Source organism: Podarcis raffonei, chromosome 3, assembly GCF_027172205.1.
Source record: "Podarcis raffonei isolate rPodRaf1 chromosome 3, rPodRaf1.pri, whole genome shotgun sequence".
In the NCBI taxonomy this organism is placed as follows: Eukaryota; Metazoa; Chordata; class Lepidosauria; order Squamata; family Lacertidae; genus Podarcis; species Podarcis raffonei.
The window spans coordinates 49,228,131-49,247,443 of NC_070604.1; the positions used below are offsets into that span (position 1 = coordinate 49,228,131).

Consider the following 19,313-nt stretch of genomic DNA (forward strand, 5'->3'; position numbering starts at 1 on the left):
GGTCGCCGGGGCCATTGTTGGCTGCCCCATTCAAAAAAGCCCTTGATTATGCGTTGGGGTGGGTGGGGAGAGAGAGAGAGAGAGAGAGAGAGGTTGGTGGATGGGGCGGGTGGGGGGTGGGTTAGGGAAAATCTCCATGTGACCCTCTCGGGTGGGACTCGGCAGCTGCTGCAAGAGCCACACTCTCTCATCGACCCAACCCGGCGCCCTAGAGCACCGGCGGGCCGAGGGGAGAGCGCTCGTGTGGCAATTGAAAAGGCGGCGCGCACCGTCGGCCGCGTCACTTTGCGGGCGGAGATAACGCCGGTGCGACTCAGCCCTCCTCGCTGCCTGCCTCTGCCTCCCTCTCTCCCTTCTGTCACTCGAAGAGAGTCCTGCGCGCCTTTCCCGATCGCCGCGTCTGTAACCCGGAGGCAGCGATGCAAAGTAGCCGGGGTCCGCCGGCGCTCAGCGTTACCGCGGAGAGCTGCATCCCGGCTGGCCTGCGCCTGGGTCCGGTGTCCGGCACCTTCAAACTGGGCAAGTACTTGTCCGATCGCAGGGAGCCGGGACCCAAGAAAAAGGTATTGCTCCCGCACCTTGGCGGAAAGCACTGTGGAGGGAGGGTGGGGGGAAGGAGGGGAAGTGTTCGAGGGGCTGGCGCGCATCCTTGCGAGGGAATGTTTCCGCAGCAAAGTTATTTCTCTGTCCTCCTCCTCCGTTCATAAACGGGTTTGGGTGTCCACACGAAGCATCTCTGCTCTTCGGATCTTCACGAAGCCAAGAGGCTGCGGGGATGGGCGACCGCCTCTCTTTCAGACCTCTTCCTGGCCTTTCGGGGGAGATCTCTGACTTTAGATGACTTATTTGCGGGGGTGGGGGAACTGTGTTGAACCCTGCTGGATTGGACGTAGATGGGGAGGGGGAAGCTGGAAAAACGAGACAGCGGCGGGTCAACAGACTTACTGGTGCCCCCCCCCGCACCCCGAATTCTAGGAAATCAAATCCGGGTAAATCAAGGTAAATAGTTTCCTCCGGCTGATCCTCCACCATGATACCAGAGTGGTGGATACGAAATCGAATATATATTCACAACACGAAATAAAATAATAATGAATGAATGAACTGGTAGCTCGACCCCTGTTGCCTGCGATGCCAGTTGCTTTTATTGAATGTACTATGTTTACCTTCTGTTTCAAGGTTCTTTTTTTAACCTTAAAGTGGAAGAGGCAAAATAACAATTAAGTGAAACGAAATCTCTAAAGGTTCCTAACGCCACCAGGTGAGATTTCCCTCTCATGCAGGATAAAACAACCGCAGGAAAACCTCGCCCGAAACAAAAGCGGCCTGCAGTTGAGATTTCAAGAAGGGTGGCTGGATGGTGGAAGTTTGTGGGAGCGAAATCCACAGTCTTGCGGCTCCTTAAAGACTTGCGGATTTATTGTGGCTTACGCTTTCCTGGACTAGAGTCCGTCTCATTACCTGCTTGAAGGTGACAGATGCACACACGCGCACAAGAGCGCGTCGATGTATGTTTGTTTAGGGAATGCTGGGGCCTTAAGGCCATGAAGTGCAAGGGGGGCAATTGTGAGCTTTCCCCACAGGCATCTGTGCAGAACCCAAATGAATGCGAAGATAAGAGATGAAAACAGTCCTCCCACAGACCCCATGTCTGGAATGATCCAATTTATGAAGCACCCTTCTAACGCCGAAATTCTCGCGGGCTCGCCACAGTCACCGTCATTGTTGTTTTGTTTTGCTTTTAAAGAGGATTTCAGTCCATAAGAAACATTGACCAAGTAAAAGAGGATCGGAGCAATCGAGCTGATTTCCCAGCTGGCTCCAAATGTTGATCACTGCTTTGGAGTGCTTTACAGAGAAGTCTCCAAAAGGAACCCCAAATAAGAAAGATTTGTTTGTGTGTATGGATTGCAGCCTTCGAGCATCCCTTCGGATGAGCTTAGCAGAAGGCAACGTTGTCTCCTTTCTTCCCCAAAGCGCAGAGGTTTGTCGTACGTTCCGCTCGGATTCTGAATGCCCTTTAATTGTTTTTAAACGCTCTGCCAGCCCCTTCAAATTTATTTCTCTGGCTCCGTTGGTTGCTCCCTTTAGGCTGCCTTTGTTACAGTGACTTTTATTGCCTGGTCATTCAAAGAGGTAGCCCCTCATTTGCTCGCTCTCTGTGTATGACCAAGCAGATTATGAAGGATGAGGCAAGACTCTGAGGCTCAACAGAGTTGCTCCTGTCCTCTTCCTCTTTTGCTCTCATCCTCTTTTTTATTATTTCTGATTAGATTATTCGTTAATTAATTGCCCTACAGGGGCTGGGAGCCTTGAAACTAGGTGTAGCCATTTCCCCCTCGAAGTAGGAAATTTAATAACTATGGTTCTTAAATATGTTCCCCTTCGTCTTTTCAGGCTGCAGCCCTATAGGTCAGGGAAAGTGACAAGAAGCGGAAGAGAGTTTGAAGAAGGCTCTTTTCCCAACTAAGAGGGATTGTTTAAAGAGTTTATATAGGGCGTATGGGGATCACTGACCTCAGGGCAACTTACGCACTTATCTCACTTGTCTCACTTCGGAATGACATGGCATCGAGTGGAGGTGTCCCTTTATTGGTAGCTGCAATTAAGGTAAAGGTAAAGGACCCCTGGACGGTTAGCGGTTATGGGATGCGGCGCTCATCTCGATTTTCAGGCTAAGGGAGCCGGCATTTGTCCACAGACAGCTTTCCGGGTCATGTGGCCAGCATGACTAAATCACTACTGGCGCAACGGAACACCGTGACGGAAGCCAGAGCGCAGGTAAACGCCATTTACCTTCCCGCTGCAGCGGTACCTATTTATCTACTTGCACTGTTGTGCTTTTGAACTGCTAGATTGGCAGATGCTGGGACAGAGCAACAGGAGCTCACGGATTCGAACCGCAGACCTTCAGATCAGCAAGCCCAAGAGGCTCAGAGGTTTAGACCACAGCGCCACCCGCTCCCTTGGTAGCTGCAATTACGGTACATGGCAGTGAAGCCGACACACGTCGATTCAAACCCGAAGGACAACCTGGTCCACAGCTCTGGCTAAGTCTAACAATCGACTGCTATCTAAGTTAATTGGCACATTGATCCTAAAGACTATATATATATATATATGTAGCAGTCACATCGACCGAAACTCTCCAACTTCGACCCACCTGGATTTAAGAGGATTTAAATCTCCCCCAAGACAATAAAGCCGTGAGCCTAAACATACTTACTTAGAAGGACTTTTCAAATGAAATAAAGGAGAACCAAATGAAAGAGTGGAGTTATGGCTGCAATCCTATGAACGTCTACTTGGGAGTAAGAGCCCTTGAACGCAGTGAGGATTTGCTACCGAGTAAGCATGCACGTTCCAATTCCACAGAACCAGTCGCTTATAAAATAAGAAGGTGTCCATCCTCAAACCGTTTGCTAGGAGACCTTTGCATCGTTCCGGATTAGTGCAGCAATGGCTGCATTTGGTTAGCCCTGTAACTCGTCTCCTGGCTGCTGCCTCCGACTAGGATCGAGCTGCGCACTGGTTCACCTCTCTCTCTGTTGATTGTGGGATCCGCTTCTCATGGAAACGATCAAACACAGAGAGAAATTAGAGAAAAAAGTTATTTTAATAGGTTATGGTGTGGGGGGGACAGGGATGTAACATTAGCGGTCTTTTTGTCTGTGGAGCTGCTCAGTACCAGCGAATGTTGTTCTGGCTAAATAAAGCAAGGACCTTGAACTGACTGGCGGTATAAATGACAGCCTCTGCTGTCCTATGTTCCAGGTGCGGATGCTGAGAGGGGAACTGGTGGACGAAGCCGGGGGCTCTGCTGTGGAGTGGATAGGGTTAATCCGGGCTGCCAGGCACTCGCAAGAACAGACCTTGGAAGCTATTGCAGATCTACCGGGCGGACAGGTACCTACAGCCTCCCTAACTCAGCTCTATGAGCCTTTCTGTCTCAGGGCTGGATAGATTGGCTTTGCTGTCTGGTCCCTTGACGGGCTCTTTCTGTTCTTCTAGATTTTCTACCGGGCGCTGCGAGACGTCCAGCCGGGAGAGGAGCTGACCGTGTGGTATTCCAGCTCGTTGGCTCAGTGGTTTGACATCCCCACCACGGCTACTCCGACGCACGACGAGAAAGGTACGTACAGCACCTTGGCCAGCGACTTGCGCAAGGAGGAAGAGCCTCCCCACAGCGCTGCTCAACTAACTACGCGTTACAGTGAGAGTTTTGCTGTAAGCCCCGCTGAGTTCAATGGGATTTACTCACCAGTACGTTTGGGATTTCAACCCCCAGATTCTTCTATTTGAACTTAAATCGAGACGGAAGATATCAGCTGAGCCGCAGACCATCGAGTACTTAATACAGTTTAGGCGGAATGAACTTGAAAGTAAGCTCTGTTAAAGTCAACACTGGCTAATAAATTTGTGTGCGGGTGTCATTCAGTAGGTCGGTCTTATACCTTCTTCTAAACTCTAAAAACCAAACTACGGGGCAATTAATAAACTTGTCACAAACATGGAAGTAAATCCCAGTGTAAACAGTGGTGGTTGTTTTTAAAAAGATCAAGCGAGCTGTTCGTTTGTGGTGCTGGATCTATATGAGACATGTTTGCAAATACATGCTGCTCAGCTAGATCCTGTGCATGCTCACTCGGAGAGAAGCCTCAATGAAGTTAATGGGGCTTACTCTCAAGTAAGTAAGATTGAGGGCTGATGTGCAAGAAGAACCCCAGTCATGCCAAGTACTTGGTGAAAGAAGTGGGGAAGGCTTAAATACGGCTGAACCAGGATTGTGGACCTGATTGCAATAAAAAGGCAGTATTGGACCACAGCTTAGAGCTAAGATAAAAGTAGCTTAAGTAGGTCAAACAAAAATATTTACTCCAGATGCCGTCTTCCCAATGCGGTTGACCTTTCATTGGAATAGTTCTTGAGCTACGAATTTAGACCGTGCTAGAAGGGAGTTTGGACCCTGTTCCTGCTCAGCCTTTTCCTGCATGTGCACCGATTCCCTCTGCACCTTACCCAGTGGGCGCCCTGCCACACCGACATTCTTCTCCTTACAATACGACAGTTTTGGATTTTGCCCCCGCCAGTGCTAAAAGAGGCTCGCTGGTTCTAAAGGCCTAGGATGGCTTTCCTTCTGCTTTTGTGCTTTGCCTTGCATCTGCCTTGCATCTCCCTCTCCGGCTTTTCTCGTAACCTCCGGATCCCGTTCTTATTCGAAGTGACGGTATAGTCCATTTAAAGCGGGAAAGTATGCGCGCTGACATACGTGAGGACACCTCCAGCGCTGTTCCGAAATCTTGGGAATTCTTGAAGGGACTACAAAAGAAACAAATGCCACTAGATCTTCTCAGAGTTCTAAGTGCTAGAGGAGAACTCGGCCCGCCAGATTTCTTTCCCCAACCCGCCCAATCATAGTTATGGAGCTATAGTTTATACAGTGGTACCTCAGGTTACATACGCTTCAGGTTACAGACTCCGCTAACCCTTCTTCAGGATGAGAACAGAAATCGGGCTCCGGCAGTGTGACGGCAGCGGGAGGCCCCATTAGCTAAAGTGGTGCTTCAGGTTAAGAACAGTTTCAGGTTAAGAACGGACCTCCGGAACGAATTAAGTACTTAACCCGAGGTACCACTGTATTTTGAAATTGATTTTTGTTCCATTTCCTTTTTTTTTTTTTTAAGAATAGTGTTTTCAGTCAATCCATTCGTTCTCCTTTTCACTCTGGTAATGAGCGGCCACAGCTTCTTGTCCAAGTTAACGCTTTGTGTACTCTTGCTATATATATCCGGTGGCGGGAAGGACTTTGGTTTAAGACTCGTTGATTCTGAGGCAGGGAAGTGCATGGAGCTACTAGGCCTCTCGGATTCAGTGACTTGTGGATCCGTAATGCCGGTGGGCCTTTATCTGTAGATTAGTGAGCTTTAGGAGATAATATGTTAAAACAAAGAGGAAACTTAATCCTGTTAAAATACAGAGGCTGTACGGATTCAGCAGCATTTCTTGGTGATGGAACCTATCAGGAGATTCTGGCTGCAGTCCTGATCACGCTTTTATCTTTTCAGCAACGTCCCAGGAACGCGATGGGACGTGTTTAGAATTGCACAGCGAATTAATGAAACTGGAGTGTTAGCTGTTAAGTCATCAAACAGCCATTCCGAAAGGCTTCAGCTAGAACTGGTGTCCATTGATTCCGGTGGAGTTATTTCCACCACAGAGTGCAAGTTCTACACCATTGACTTAGATTTAAAACAGCTCGGCGCAATCCGAGGCAGTATAACTGGGACCAAACCCAAGAGGTTTAGCAGAATAAATGGGTCAAGGAGAAGAGCTGCTTAAAATCCAATTTTCAGTTACAGTGGTACCTCGGGTTACATATGCTTCAGGTTACATACACTTCAGGTTACAGACTCTGCTAACCCAGAAATAGTGCTTCAGGTTAAGAACTTTGCTTCAGGATGAGAACAGAAATCGGGCTCCGGCGGCACAGCAGCAGCAGGAGGCCCCATTAGCTAAAGTGGTGCTTCAGGTTAAGAGCAGTTTCAGGTTAAGAACAGACGTCCGGAACGAATTAAGTACTTAACCCGAGGTACCACTGTATATGGATTGGCCCACATAGCCCTAACAGACTTTAACTTGCACTCAGGCCCAACCCATGCATGTTTAATCAGAAGTAAACCCCACTGTGTTTAAAAGGATTGTGGACTTTGCAGGTTTGGGTTTGCAGAATACTGTACTTAGATGAATTTGTAGATGCTGCACATGCTTGGGAGGAAGCCCTTTGAACTCAGAGCAGCTGCTTCTGAGTTGCAATGTATAGGATTGGGCTGCGTGGTGAGAGGGAATAAAACTTGTCATTCCAAGGACCCTTCTTCAAAAGTGCAAGTAATATAAATGTAAAAGGCAGCTACAGAGGACCGTTTAACATAACCATGTATGTTATTGCTTTCTGCACCTATGTGTGGTATAATCCTCCTTACTACATGAGAAGTATGAAAGAGAGAAAGTCAATTGTTTCAAATCCAAGTACTTCAGGGAAAGTGAATGTAGGAGCAAGCCAAAAACACTAGAGGAAGAAATAGGACCCCACCCTACTCCAATACTAGCAGACAGGAATTACTGAAACAGAAAAAAATAGTTTCAATGTAGGAGAACTATCCTAATGCAAGAAAACTCCTCAAAAAAGTTATCAATGAATAACTGATCTGATTGCCCATTTCACATCACAAATATGTATAAGAGGCTTTATATCCCAGACAAATGGTAAGATCTACTGGTCTCAATGGGAAATTTATAAATCTCCTGCAAAAGATCACAGATGGTGCACAGAAAGGAGAACTTTTGCCTCACAGGCATTTAGTATCTATAGCTAGGACGATGATTATAGTTGCAATGATTCGTCGCTTACTACAAAAAGTCTCAAAGTGGCCTACAATTATAAAAGCATGCATAATGCATTAAAATACATCAAAAAGATAAAAGAATATTAATTGACTAAAAGTACCATCCTGCAATAACATAAGAAGGCCAAATCTTACCCCAACATGCTACAAGATGAACACCAGTACTGGCTAGGCTGTCATTGGCCTTTGACTTATTAAACAATCTATGGCCTTTTTAACTATGGGGGTGTTATTGTTTTTGTTTGTTGTTATGGTATATATTTGTGTGTTTTTATATTGTAAACCACCCTGTGACCCTTGGATTAAGGGCAGTATATATATATATCTATCTCCATATGACCCCAGTTAAGAGCTAGGTACCTGGGTGAACATGCACATATTTGCCTGGAACCTAAAAGTTGATAATGATGGCACCAGAGAGTATTCCACAATCAGGGGGCCACCACTGGAAAGACTGTGAAGCTGCCTTATCAGACTATTTTTCCATCTAGACCCCTGGGTATAGGGCGGTATATAAATTCAAACAACAACAAAAACAACAACAACAATTGTTCAGTATTTTCTACCCCCAAAGAAAAAAACTAAGTAAACAAACCAGCTATCGTGGGCTGCAAACCTAAACACACAGGAGGAAGTAAGCCCAATTGAACATCCTAGCTTAGGACTTACTTCTGAATAAACAGGCACAAGTTTGCACTCCATAGGAAGCTGCCTCATAATGAGTCAGACCATTGGTCCATCTGGTTTGGACTGGCTTCACTGTCAACACTGATTAGCAGCAACTATTCAGGGGTTCTACCTGCCCTACTTGGCTATGCTGGTGATTGAATTTGGAACCTTCTGCATGCAAAGTGGATGCTCTGACATTGAGCTATAGCCTTTCCCTTTCCTCTGATTTCTTGTTCTGTACTGGACATCATTTTGAGACATTATGGTCCCATATTTTTATGATATGGTCATGTACTCTGACCATACTGCAACGACTTTTTAAAATACTTTTGTCAACTTATCACCTTGCAACATATATTAGCAGATACATTATCTAATAAGGTGTAAAGAGAATCAATGGGTCACATTTTGGCACTTTGTGTTCTGTTTTCCGTGGCTTGAAATCATTAGGAGGCAAATTCCATGGCTTGAAATCAATAGGGGGCACATAATTTAGGGGTTCCAGAGTGAGTTCAATTATTCGTCTGCCTAGCACAATATTGTTTCCTCTCCTCGGCAAGTGTCTTCCCTAGCCCTGCTACCCCAGATCCTTTATCTCAGGCATGGGAAGAGGGGGCATCTGTGGCCCTCCAGATGTTGTTGAACTCCACTTCTCTCAACCCCATTCAGCATGACCAATGGTCAAGGATGATGGGAGTTGTAGTCCAACAAAGTTTGGAGATGCATGGGCTCTCACTATTCCTTCTTTAACTGGGAAAATCCGGGATTTAAGATGGGATTTGCTGTACGTGAAGGTGTTACTTTGACTCCCACTTTCCCAAAACTGTACACCTCTCGGAAGCATGTCTTTTCAGTATAACAACAACGATCATGAAGGGGACGAAGCCGTCTTTCCTATCTCCCTTCCCCGGATACACCGTCTCCGTGTTTAGAGTCCATAATAAATAAGAAAGTCTGTCGGATATTGTCCAGGTCTAAAATTAGCATCCTGTTACTGCTGTGGCCTGTGACCCTAAATACGCTTAATCCCAAGTAAGTGTTACAGATTTCAAGTGACACAAGCTTATTAAGGACTGGAAAACTTCTGCTAGTCAGCATTTTCTTTCCCAACACTGCATTTTAGCAATTTCTAAGCTTCTGGCAATTACTAAACCCTTCATACGAAATTAAAATACATAAGGACTAACGCAATAGGAAGCAACTTCAACCACGACTTTTTGTGGGGAAGGATTTAGATGTTAAAAGCCGATTCAGCGAGTCTCTAGTCAGCGATTCTTTCTTCCTGGATAATCTAAAATGTGCAGGGAACTGAAGTCTTGGCGAAATCAACACGATTTGCTTCTGGAGAGTTGAGAAATGCGCGAGACATTCAGTAGGCGAACTTTTTTCCACCGTCATCCCATATCGCCTGCGTGCGTCTGCTGAATTTTTTTGCAGCTGCTACAGGCACAGGAGCCCCTCTTGAAAAACAAACAAACAAACAAACAAACAAACAAACAAACAGCCTTACTTAGTACTGGCGTGCCAAACCAATTCTTATGCTCAGCTTCTCCAGTTCCGCTAAAATTATTTTTAACTTTCTCGAGTAGACTTTCATTCAATCCTAAAACGGCAACACAAACCCTGAGACAAAAACAGTTGTCAAGCAAGTGGAACTGTAAAGAGGGTGGCACTTTTAGTTTCACAAAAGTGTTTGACTCGCTCCATTTAGTCATAGATTGAGTAAACGAGGCTCTTAGCAGCATAATGTGAATCGAGAATTGGGGGGGGGGGGAGGGAGGGAGAGGAGGACAGAAGCCAGCAGTCTGGGTTTAGGGATCGTTAGTGTTTGCAAACAAAGATAATTGGAGAGCGCAGCCTTTGACGAGCTCGCCAGCCGGAGAAAGCTACTCAGTTAAGCTTGTTAACAGCGCCATCCTAACCATGCACGTTTATGCTGAGATGTAGGTCCTATAATCCAATGCGTTTAGGACTGTAGACTTAAATTCGTAAAGTTTTATTGCGGCTTCCTATTCATTCATCCCCTGCAACCGGACATTGGAAATCTGCCTTTCCAATGTAAGGCCATAGGATGCTTGCAACTGCTGACACTCAGGCTGGGAGGGAGCTATCACGGAACAGAAAGACTTTAGTTTTCTCTGCAGTTAACAGTTCCATGCTGGTTGATTCTTGAACTGACTGTCGTTTTTAAAAGACCCTTTGGCTTGCTTATTCCAGCAGGATCGAGATCTAGCGCCTCCTATGCCTTCTCGGGCATCCTTTCCTACACACCAGTTTCGCGTTAACCAGCGACGGAATCCTATCGCTGGAATCCTATCGGCCAAGCACCACCACCGCCTCTAAACACAGAACCGTAGCCCACGGCCGTCTCTATTAAGCAGCCAGGGACATTCACAATTATTTCGCTGAGATGGCCAACTAATGCATAGATCACAAATTTTATTGACATATAAACTTACAAGGTAACCAGGTGTGGTTGGACCCCAGGTGGCATTAGCCCCAGGATGACCTACGGTCAGAGAACATGGAAGCTTAGTTTTCTTCTTTTGAACCCATAAAAATGGGAAGGAAGGAAAGTACATTGGCATCTGACTGGCCACTGCAAGAACAGGATGTAGGATTAGGCTGGCTTTTGCCCTGGTCCAGCAGGACTGCTCCTATGTTATTGAGAGTAATATAGCTGTATCTAGGTGTGGCGGTTATTATATGTCTGTATTTCAACTTTTAGAACCACATGTAGAAGACAGATGATCGAATATATATTCCACAAGCTATACATTATCTTTTCATTCTTTGCCGCAGCCAGGCTCTTCACTATCTGTCTTTCCCTCTAAGCGATTTGCTTGTTCACTATTTCATATTCCGGCCCACCCCCACCCCCCACAATTGAATCCCTGTGGGGCTTTTCTTTTTGCATTCGGAAATGCCACCTCTTTTACGAGTCTCTCTATAGCTTTGAAGCGCTGGTCGCTTAATTTAACCCTTGCTGGTGTATCCTTCGGTGCAAAACCTCCGTGTTCTGCTGCAATGGCCCCACCGTCTCGACAAAGTATCGAAAGAAGGGGACGTGCGTATCGCAGGAGACCAAGTCGCCCAGTCGGTTTGTTCCGCCTTAGGGAACGCCAAGCGTTTAAGGATCGGGGGCACAAGGGCATTGTATTCTGAAAGGACCGATTACGTATGGCCCATACATATAGGATATTGTCTCGCCTGGTAATGGAAGGCTCATGATCATTAGATTGGCCTTTGTTTCCTTGCGTCAGCTCCCTGACATACGCCACCTATTCTGCAAACGTCAACAGATGGGCCGCCGGACACAGGCGTTAAGGCAACAGCTGCGCGCTTTTCATTCCTCGTGGAGTCCAAAGGCAGCCCAGCCAGAGCGCATTTGTGGCCCTCTGCATTTGCACTGCTTTTTACTCAACTCTTTACCTCCCTCCCCACTCCTCTCTCAGTACTCAACAGAGAAAGGCACTAGCAGTTTAGGATTCATATCCCACAGCCATACATCTCCCCCCTCTTTCTTAAAAAAACCCCCTAATCTCAAACAACTCCTAGCTCGCTCGTTATTTGATTCCAGCCACACACGCGTGTACTATGGAAAAATAGAGGGAAGTGCCTTCGACTGAATCAGACCCGATTGGTCTTTCTAGGTCTACACAAATTGGCAGCGGCTCTCCAGGTTTTAGACAGGGAGTTTCTCCCAGTCCTACCTCGACATGCTGGAGCTGGAACCATGGGACATTCCGCATGCAAGGCAGGTGCTCTAACCGCTGAGCCATAATAATAATAATAATAAATTGTATTTATATCCCGCCCTCCCCAGCCGAAGCCGGGCTCAGGGCGGCTAACAACACTAAAATAGTGCAACATTCTAAAAACATTATAAAAATTAATTAAAATCAAAATGAAATCAAAATTGATGGCAACCATAAACTAAGGTTTTGTAAAGATTGCCAAAGGAGGGAGTCAGGCTGCGCCCTGACCAAAGGCCTGGTGGAACAGCTCTGTTTTGCAGGCCCTGCGGAAAGATGTCAAGTCCTGCAGGGCCCTTGTCTCTTGTGACAGAGCGTTCCACCAGGTTGGAGCCGCAGCCGAAAAAGCCCTGGCTCTAGTTGAGGCCAGCCTAACCTCTCTGTGGCCTGGGACCTTCAAGATGTTTTTATTTGAAGACCGTAAGTTCCTCTGTGGGGCATACTAGGAGAGGCGGTCCCGTAGGTACGAGGGTCCTAGACCGTATAGGGCTTTAAAGGTTAAAACCAGCACCTTAAACCTGATCCTGTACTCCACCGGGAGCCTCCTTCCTTATATCTTACATTCATATATCACCTTTCTTTCTTCATTGAACCTAAGCAGTCTCCCTTCCAGCAATGTGCAGCCCCATACCAGATCAGCTTCAACAAGGTGTTGGCCTCAGGTACCCTCGGAGCGCATCTTTGGCACTCCTTACCTGCTCTCTGTGCAAATGGGATAACGAGCCCTTTCTATGGTACCCTAAGTGTGGGCTCCAAAGGCGAGTAAGGGATAGTCACAGCAGTCCACGGTTTTAATGGTAAGCACGCTTACTGAAAAGTAAATCCTTGTGCATAAACAGTCATGTAAGAAGGCTGTTAATCCGATAAATTACTTATAATGACTTTTCTAATGCTACTCACACACTCGTATTAAAGTCACAAGTCTATAGTAACTTGGACGGGAAAAGAGAAAAACAAGGGACTACTGACTGACTGACAGTGCAACCCTATACACACGCCTATTCAGAATTAAGTCTTGTTGGGTTTCGGTAACTTCCTATAACTTTGGGATTGCCGCCTGAAGCAGGCGGATCCACATTTAAGTGATCGTCGGTTTTCCACGGAGGTAAAAGAATGAGAACTCCAAATCACAAACTAGTTAAGAGATGGAGCGTTTAAATATGAATGAAATGGGTTTAGTTCCGCTAACGTCTCTGGTGCTGAACTGGCTTAAATCCAAGTAAATTGACTTTGCCAGACAACGAATCATAATGCAGTCTTCAAATCATTCACCCTGGAAACTTCTCGTTGTAGGTGGCAACAGAATTCTCTGTAGTAAGTTAGCGCTGGGCTCCAAACTTAAGGTCAATTCAAAGCCTGCAATTTTATGGTTGCAACCCTAGTTCTCACACTTGCCTAAGTCCATTTGAACCCAGTAGGACTTACTTCCAAGTCCACATGCACAGTTTTCACTGCAGGGAAAGGCTCTCGTTATTTATCAACCTCACTCCCTCTTAACGCGTTCCGAAAAGCCATCCACTATGGCTTCCTGTTCTTGAGACTATGCCAGGGTGTTTGGTAAGTGTTAGCTCTGATTTGATGTTCTAACCCTGAGAGGTTCCGATTAGTGGCCATCTTGTAACCACATTCCTTCCTGAGAGTTGCCATGGCCTAGTGTTGGGCTTTTGATTCACAAATCTGTTCAGTTATTTATTTAAGTGGAGTCCTCTCAGCTTCGCGGAGTTATGAACATAAACAAGATATGGGATGCAACGGATTAATATCAATTGTTAATAGTTACGCAGGGTTCCACTACAATAGCAGAAGCGCAGTGCAGGTTGTGTACCCTGCATGCGGTCTTCTGCCGAGTCAGACGTTGAAGTATTTTAAGTTATTCTTTCTAGAACGTTAAATCAAGCTCGTCTAAGCTTCCAAGTTTAAGGTGCAAAGCATGGTACTCTGCTGATGTCAAGGGAGTAAGGAAAGATAGAGTTGCCAAATGTCCCCTTTTTCCAGGACACGCCCTCTTTTTCATGAGTATGTAAAATGAGAGTCGTCATAACGATCCATAGGTAAAAGTAGAAATCGGCAATAGTGTCCCCTTTTTTGCTCTTCAAAACATGGCAACCCACATTATTAAATAACTAAACAATATATCCTCTCCTAGTGTCGAAATCCATCCTACAGACAATTGATCCATCTACCTTTATACTCATCTATGTGGACTTGTCTTGGCTGTCCTGCGCTTCAGACACGACCATTTCCTTGAGATCCCAGGGAATTGAACACGTGAAGCGCGTGCTCTACCACTAAACCTGGAATCACCCCAGAATCTGGTTCTCTGTCTTGAATGTCAGTGCAGTAGAGCCAACTTCGCCGCTCCCACACATCTGAGAGCAACTGCTTTGCACGCAGGAGGTTCCAGATTCGACCCCCAGCATCTCCAAGACACCTTTGAGAGCTGCTGCTGTCAGTCTGTGTAGACAGCACTGACATAGACGGACCAACAGTCTGACCTGGCGTAAAGCAACTTCCCAAGTGCAATAATGAAATGACTACCCAGGCACTACAGATCGCTATGCCGACTTGGATAAATGATAATGGGCATCTATCCGAACATGGTTGGCTGGAATGCACGGGAGGGGACCTCAGCAGAGGCTGAGAGAGATGCTTGCTATGTGACTGCGGCATGATGTAGCCCGCTTTCATCTCCGCATGTTTGGGAAGAAGGGTGGGGAGTTGATATGTGCATGAAGGGACTTGATATGCCCCAATGCTGGTCTTTGCTAGAAGTATATGGAACGTGAGTGAATTTATGAAAGACAATTAACTACAGCGTTTAATTATGGGCAGAGTATTCTCCACATTGGTAGTTGGCAGTGCAGAACTGGCAAGTGGGTTGCCCAGGGCAAGATAAAGCGACGAACATATTCAATAAATTATAATAATATTATAATAGCTGTGAAGTATGAATGCCACACAACTTCACATTAAAAAACAAACAAACCGAGAGACATTATGTGTATTCCAACAAAATCTGAATCAAATTCCACGTTTACACAACACTCCAAATTATGGATAATGCTGCACGGACAGCATCTGTTTCCATAATGGGTGTGCAGTAATTAAATATTGAGACATTAGCAAACACTTCTCAAGTTGCCTCCACGCTGACCTAGCCTTCAAATGGGGGGGGGTGGTTAGCAGGTGACTGAACTACGGCTCCCATCATCGCAAAGCACTGAGGGCTGACGGGAGTTGGACGTCTAGAAGGCCCGAGATTAGCAACCTCTTCTTCAAGCATTTCTCACTTTCAAAGTTGAACATATAATATTTCAGATCCAGGTTTCATATTCCCAAGCACGAAGAGCTTAGTCGGGGTTTCTACGTGTTTGCCTAGTTAACGTCTCCCTGCTTTGCTTTCCCTCTGCTAGGCGAAGAGCGCTACATCTGCTGGTACTGCTGGCGGACCTTCAAGTACCCCAACAGCCTCAAGGCGCACGTCCACTTCCACTGCGTGCTGAACAACGGCCGCAGCTTCCTGGGCTCGCCGGAGCACGCCCGGCCTTCGGACCTGTTCAGCCTGTCGCTGAAGCCCGCGGCCGCGCCGGCGTCCTTAAGGACCCACTGCGCCAGCGGCTCCCGGGAGAGCATCAAGCGGGAATCCTCGGGCTCACCGCCAGTGGCCAAAGCGGGCGGCGGCGGGGGGCGCAAGGCGGCGGCCAAAGAGGAGCAGGAGAGGGCCTTGGACATGAGCGTCAGCTCGACGGGAAGGGGTCCGGGGCAGTTCCTGGGCCTGCTGGGAAGCGGCGGCAGCAACGGGCTGTCCTTCTACCCCGGGGCGAGGTCCGCCTTCAAGCCCGCCGGCCTGGCCAAAGCGAACCAGGCGGACTCTTCCCCACCGGCCTCTTCTTTCCGGGAAGAGGGCAAGGCCAGTGGCTTCAGCAAGCTCTTGGGGAGCCTCAAGCCCGGCCGCTCCAGCGGCGAAGGCCCCCTGGGCGTGGGCAGCGGCCCCCACGGCCACGCGCAGCAGCAGCACCACGCGCCCCAGCCTCACCACCATCACCACCATGCCAAGTGCCACGCGGCTGCCGCGCCTCCTCCCTCAGCGGCGGCAGCGGCGGGCTTGGCTTATTCGGGGGGCGGCCGAGGCTTCCCGCTGCTCTCGCACTTCGAGGAGACGTCCGCCTTCAAGCACGTCGAGAGGGGTCTCCACGCCAGCCTGTCGCCGCCCGCCTCCGCCCGCTACCCGCCTCTCCCCAGCGGGCTCCACCTGGAGCGCTTCGCCGCAGCCCTGCCGCCCTTCGACGGGCTCAAGCCCTTCTCCGCGTCGGCGGAGTGCAGCCTCCCGCCCTTCATGCCTTTCACCGTCTACAACGGCGAGCTGCTCTACAGCGCCCCTTACTACCCGCTCAAGCTGCACTTTGGCAACCTCCTCAAGTACCCGGAGTCCGTGTCCTATTTCAACGGGGCCGCGGCGGCGGCTGCTGCAGCGGCTGCGGCGGCCGCGGGCCTGAACCCGTCGGAGCTGGGCTCCCTGGCCAGCATCGACCGCGAGATCGCCATGCACACGCAGCAGCTGTCGGAGATCGCGGCGGCCGAAAAGAGCCGCGGGCGCTTGGAGAGCTTGCAGCCCTCGGCGTCGTCGGGCCCGGCAGGCGGCAAGCCCAAGACGGGCCACTTGTGCCTGTATTGCGGCAAGCTGTACTCGCGCAAGTACGGCCTGAAGATCCACATGCGGACTCACACCGGCTACAAGCCGCTCAAGTGCAAGGTGTGCTTGCGCCCCTTCGGGGACCCCAGCAACCTCAACAAGCACATCCGCCTGCACGCCGAGGGCAACACGCCCTACCGCTGCGAGTTCTGCGGCAAAGTGCTGGTCCGGCGCCGGGACCTGGAGAGGCACGTCAAGTCCCGGCACCCGGGCCAGAGCTTGCCCAAGGGCGGCGCCGGCGGCGCGGAGGACAGGAACGGCGCCGACGCCGCCGGGTACGCGCGCCCGGAGCTGCAGGAGCCAAAGACTGACAACGAGAGCGACGTCGACGTCTGCTTCACGGACGATCAGAGCGACCAAGACACGGGCGGCAGCAGCAGCGGAGGCGGAGGCGGAGGCTGCCGGGCCAAGGAGCAGCAATAGGAAGCAGCCCGAGGGGGTGGCGGATAGGTAGGGGTGGGCCTGGGGAACGGCTCTGCCAAAGCTGCTGCCGCCGCCGCCGCTTTCCTCTCCGCCGGCTCTGCTGATTCACTCGCTCCTTGACTAAGAAAACGACCCCTAGAGTCTCCCTTCTTCCCCTAGGAACAGGACAGTATTGCTTCAACACAACAGCGGCTCGTTTTAAGACATGCCCGCATAAGATTTCAAATCATTTCTGTCCTTTCCCTCGACCCCCTTCCAGCCCGCGGGGGCTGCTAAGCTGTATACCACGGGTAGCCAACGTGGCGCCCTCCACATGTTTTTGGACTACAGTTCCCAGCATCCTTCACCATTGGCCATGGCCCTGGGGCGGTAGAGCAGCATTTAGAGGGCGTCACGTTGGCTAGCCCAGCTATACACGCAGTGTAACCGGTATGTTCAAAAGTGCAGCGTAATTCCTACCGAGCGCAGTGACACTGACTTGCCCAGTGCGCATGTGTAAGAACGGCCTCCACCAATGTGAATTCCTTCAGGTACCTCGACGGGAATTTATGTCAAACAATAATCTTCTGGTCTAGATGATGCAGGGAATCTGAGTATTCTGTCAACTTGGGTAGGAAAGATTCCTTGTCCTGGCTAAGTGGGAGATACAAAGAGCCATGCGCGGTCTTTCTTCACAGCAGAGGTAGTGTGTGGGAATGTTGGTCACACACGGGGGAGGAGGTTCCAGAGAGGTATGCCAGGAAGTCCTCCCTGTCTAGAGCAACATTCCCCTGTGTGTCCACTCTAGGCAACAGGAAATGTTGTGTTTGACTGCTTCAGTGATGATACATCCCACAGGTAGATCCAAGATGACCTTTCTCCAACAGGTCTCAAAGATAAGTGAGCAGGTGACAGGAAGTGAGGAGCTGCAACCTAAGATTATCAGTTTTAAGATCAAAGGAAAAGTCCGCGCAGAGATCAAAGGACAGAGGAACAGGTTAGGAATATCTGAGGTTCCCCACTCTAATCTGCCTTAACCCCATGCAAACCCCTCTCAGAGTGCTACAAGCAGCAGCTCTTCCAACACATACAATGACCTCAAGGCTCGCTCCGGTCATTACCATTGTAATTCAACCTGATCCTAACCGTGTCTACTCAGAAGTAAGCTCTCCTGATTTCAACGGGACTTGCTTCTAAGGGAGGATGTGTAAGGCTGCAGTCTGAGTGGACATTGCTGTTGAACACTGCCTCCGACGTAATCAATCTTCAGTGGAGGCAAATCCTGAACATTGACTTGATCATGAAGACCACCTTTTGAAGCCTTTTGCACTTCATGCTCCAGGATGCGAGTGTTTGAACCAATTCTGAGCATATTTAAATTATCCCAATGGTGAAATTTCATCCAGAATAAGATTATTTTGTATAAATCTCATTGAAATGAATGATCTTCTGGGGGAAGAAAGTCACATGGGGAGATGGGGAGGAATTAGTGGACTCACTCTTAATGAGTTCAGGTCTTCAGTCTAAAGGTTTTGGGCGAGGATTAAGTAGGGTGTAGCCCAGAATTAAGATGCGGTTCACTGATTCCCCTTCTTAGAAATATCTAAAAGGCACCGGGGACTCCACAGCAGCGGGTCCGTTTTACTGTTGTACCTTTGTAGGGAGAAAACTGTGCCTTTTTGTGTGGAGAGGGGCAGAGAAGAACGGGGAAAGGGAGTTGGTGTTCTTGGGGGGGGGTACTTTGTTTCATTTTTAAGAGGGTTTGTTCCAGTTTTGGAGCCAGATGCATATCTCAGTGGAATATCAGCAGCACCTGTAAACATCAAAAACATCGCTAGCCACAGTCTCCCCCGCTCAGTACTAAACACATTAACAGCCTGTCTACGGAGGCTGAAATCGTACACTCACTTATCTGAAAATAAACCCCATCAAATTCAGTGGGTCGCAAATCTGAGCAGATGTGCACAGGTTTGCTCTGTCAATTGGGTTTACGTAAAAGTAAATCTTACTGAGCCTATCCGGATTTACTTCGTAGTTAAGGAGGAATTCCGGATTTAGGTGGAAGTGACTAAGGTAGATTTCAGCGGAACGGATATTTCAAGCAAGGCTGCAAATCTTTCCTGGAGTTATTTGGACGAATCCCTTCGTAAGCAGCGGGGCTTTCTTAACATGTTTACTATCGTACAGCACAAAGGGGGTGTAGGATCCCGATGGGGGTAGTATGCACCCTATTTGCAACTTATTTATAGCAGAATAATATTTGCATAACATTTGTAAAATAAACATTGAAAGCATGAATCATAAAAGCACGCCGTATATAATTCTCAAGAAGATACTTCTATTAGGTTTCCTAGACTACATATTTGGTGTATGCTTGTTTTATAAGACTGA

The 19,313-nt window shown here is 48.3% G+C and overlaps 1 protein-coding gene across 1 annotated transcript; it reads left to right on the plus strand.

Annotated features, from left to right (window-relative positions):
- Window positions 1-342: 342 nt before the first annotated feature.
- Window positions 343-16,945, plus strand: PRDM13 (PR/SET domain 13). Its single transcript, XM_053381535.1, has 4 exons — window positions 343-563; window positions 3,775-3,906; window positions 4,012-4,132; window positions 15,241-16,945. The coding sequence occupies exons 1-4, from the start codon at window positions 420-422 to the stop codon at window positions 16,941-16,943; spliced, it is 2,100 nt and encodes a 699-aa protein (XP_053237510.1). The 5' UTR covers window positions 343-419; the 3' UTR covers window positions 16,944-16,945.
- Window positions 16,946-19,313: the final 2,368 nt, after the last annotated feature.

Excerpts from the sequence above, each read along its gene's own strand:
- PRDM13 (XM_053381535.1), top strand. The coding sequence starts at position 420 with ATGCAAAGTAGCCGGGGTCCGCCGGCGCTCAGCGTTACCGCGGAGAGC. Across the intron at positions 3,907-4,011 it reads CAGATCTACCGGGCGGACAG|ATTTTCTACCGGGCGCTGCG; the intron begins GTACCTACAGCC and ends CTGTTCTTCTAG. Across the intron at positions 4,133-15,240 it reads TCCGACGCACGACGAGAAAG|GCGAAGAGCGCTACATCTGC; the intron begins GTACGTACAGCA and ends TCCCTCTGCTAG.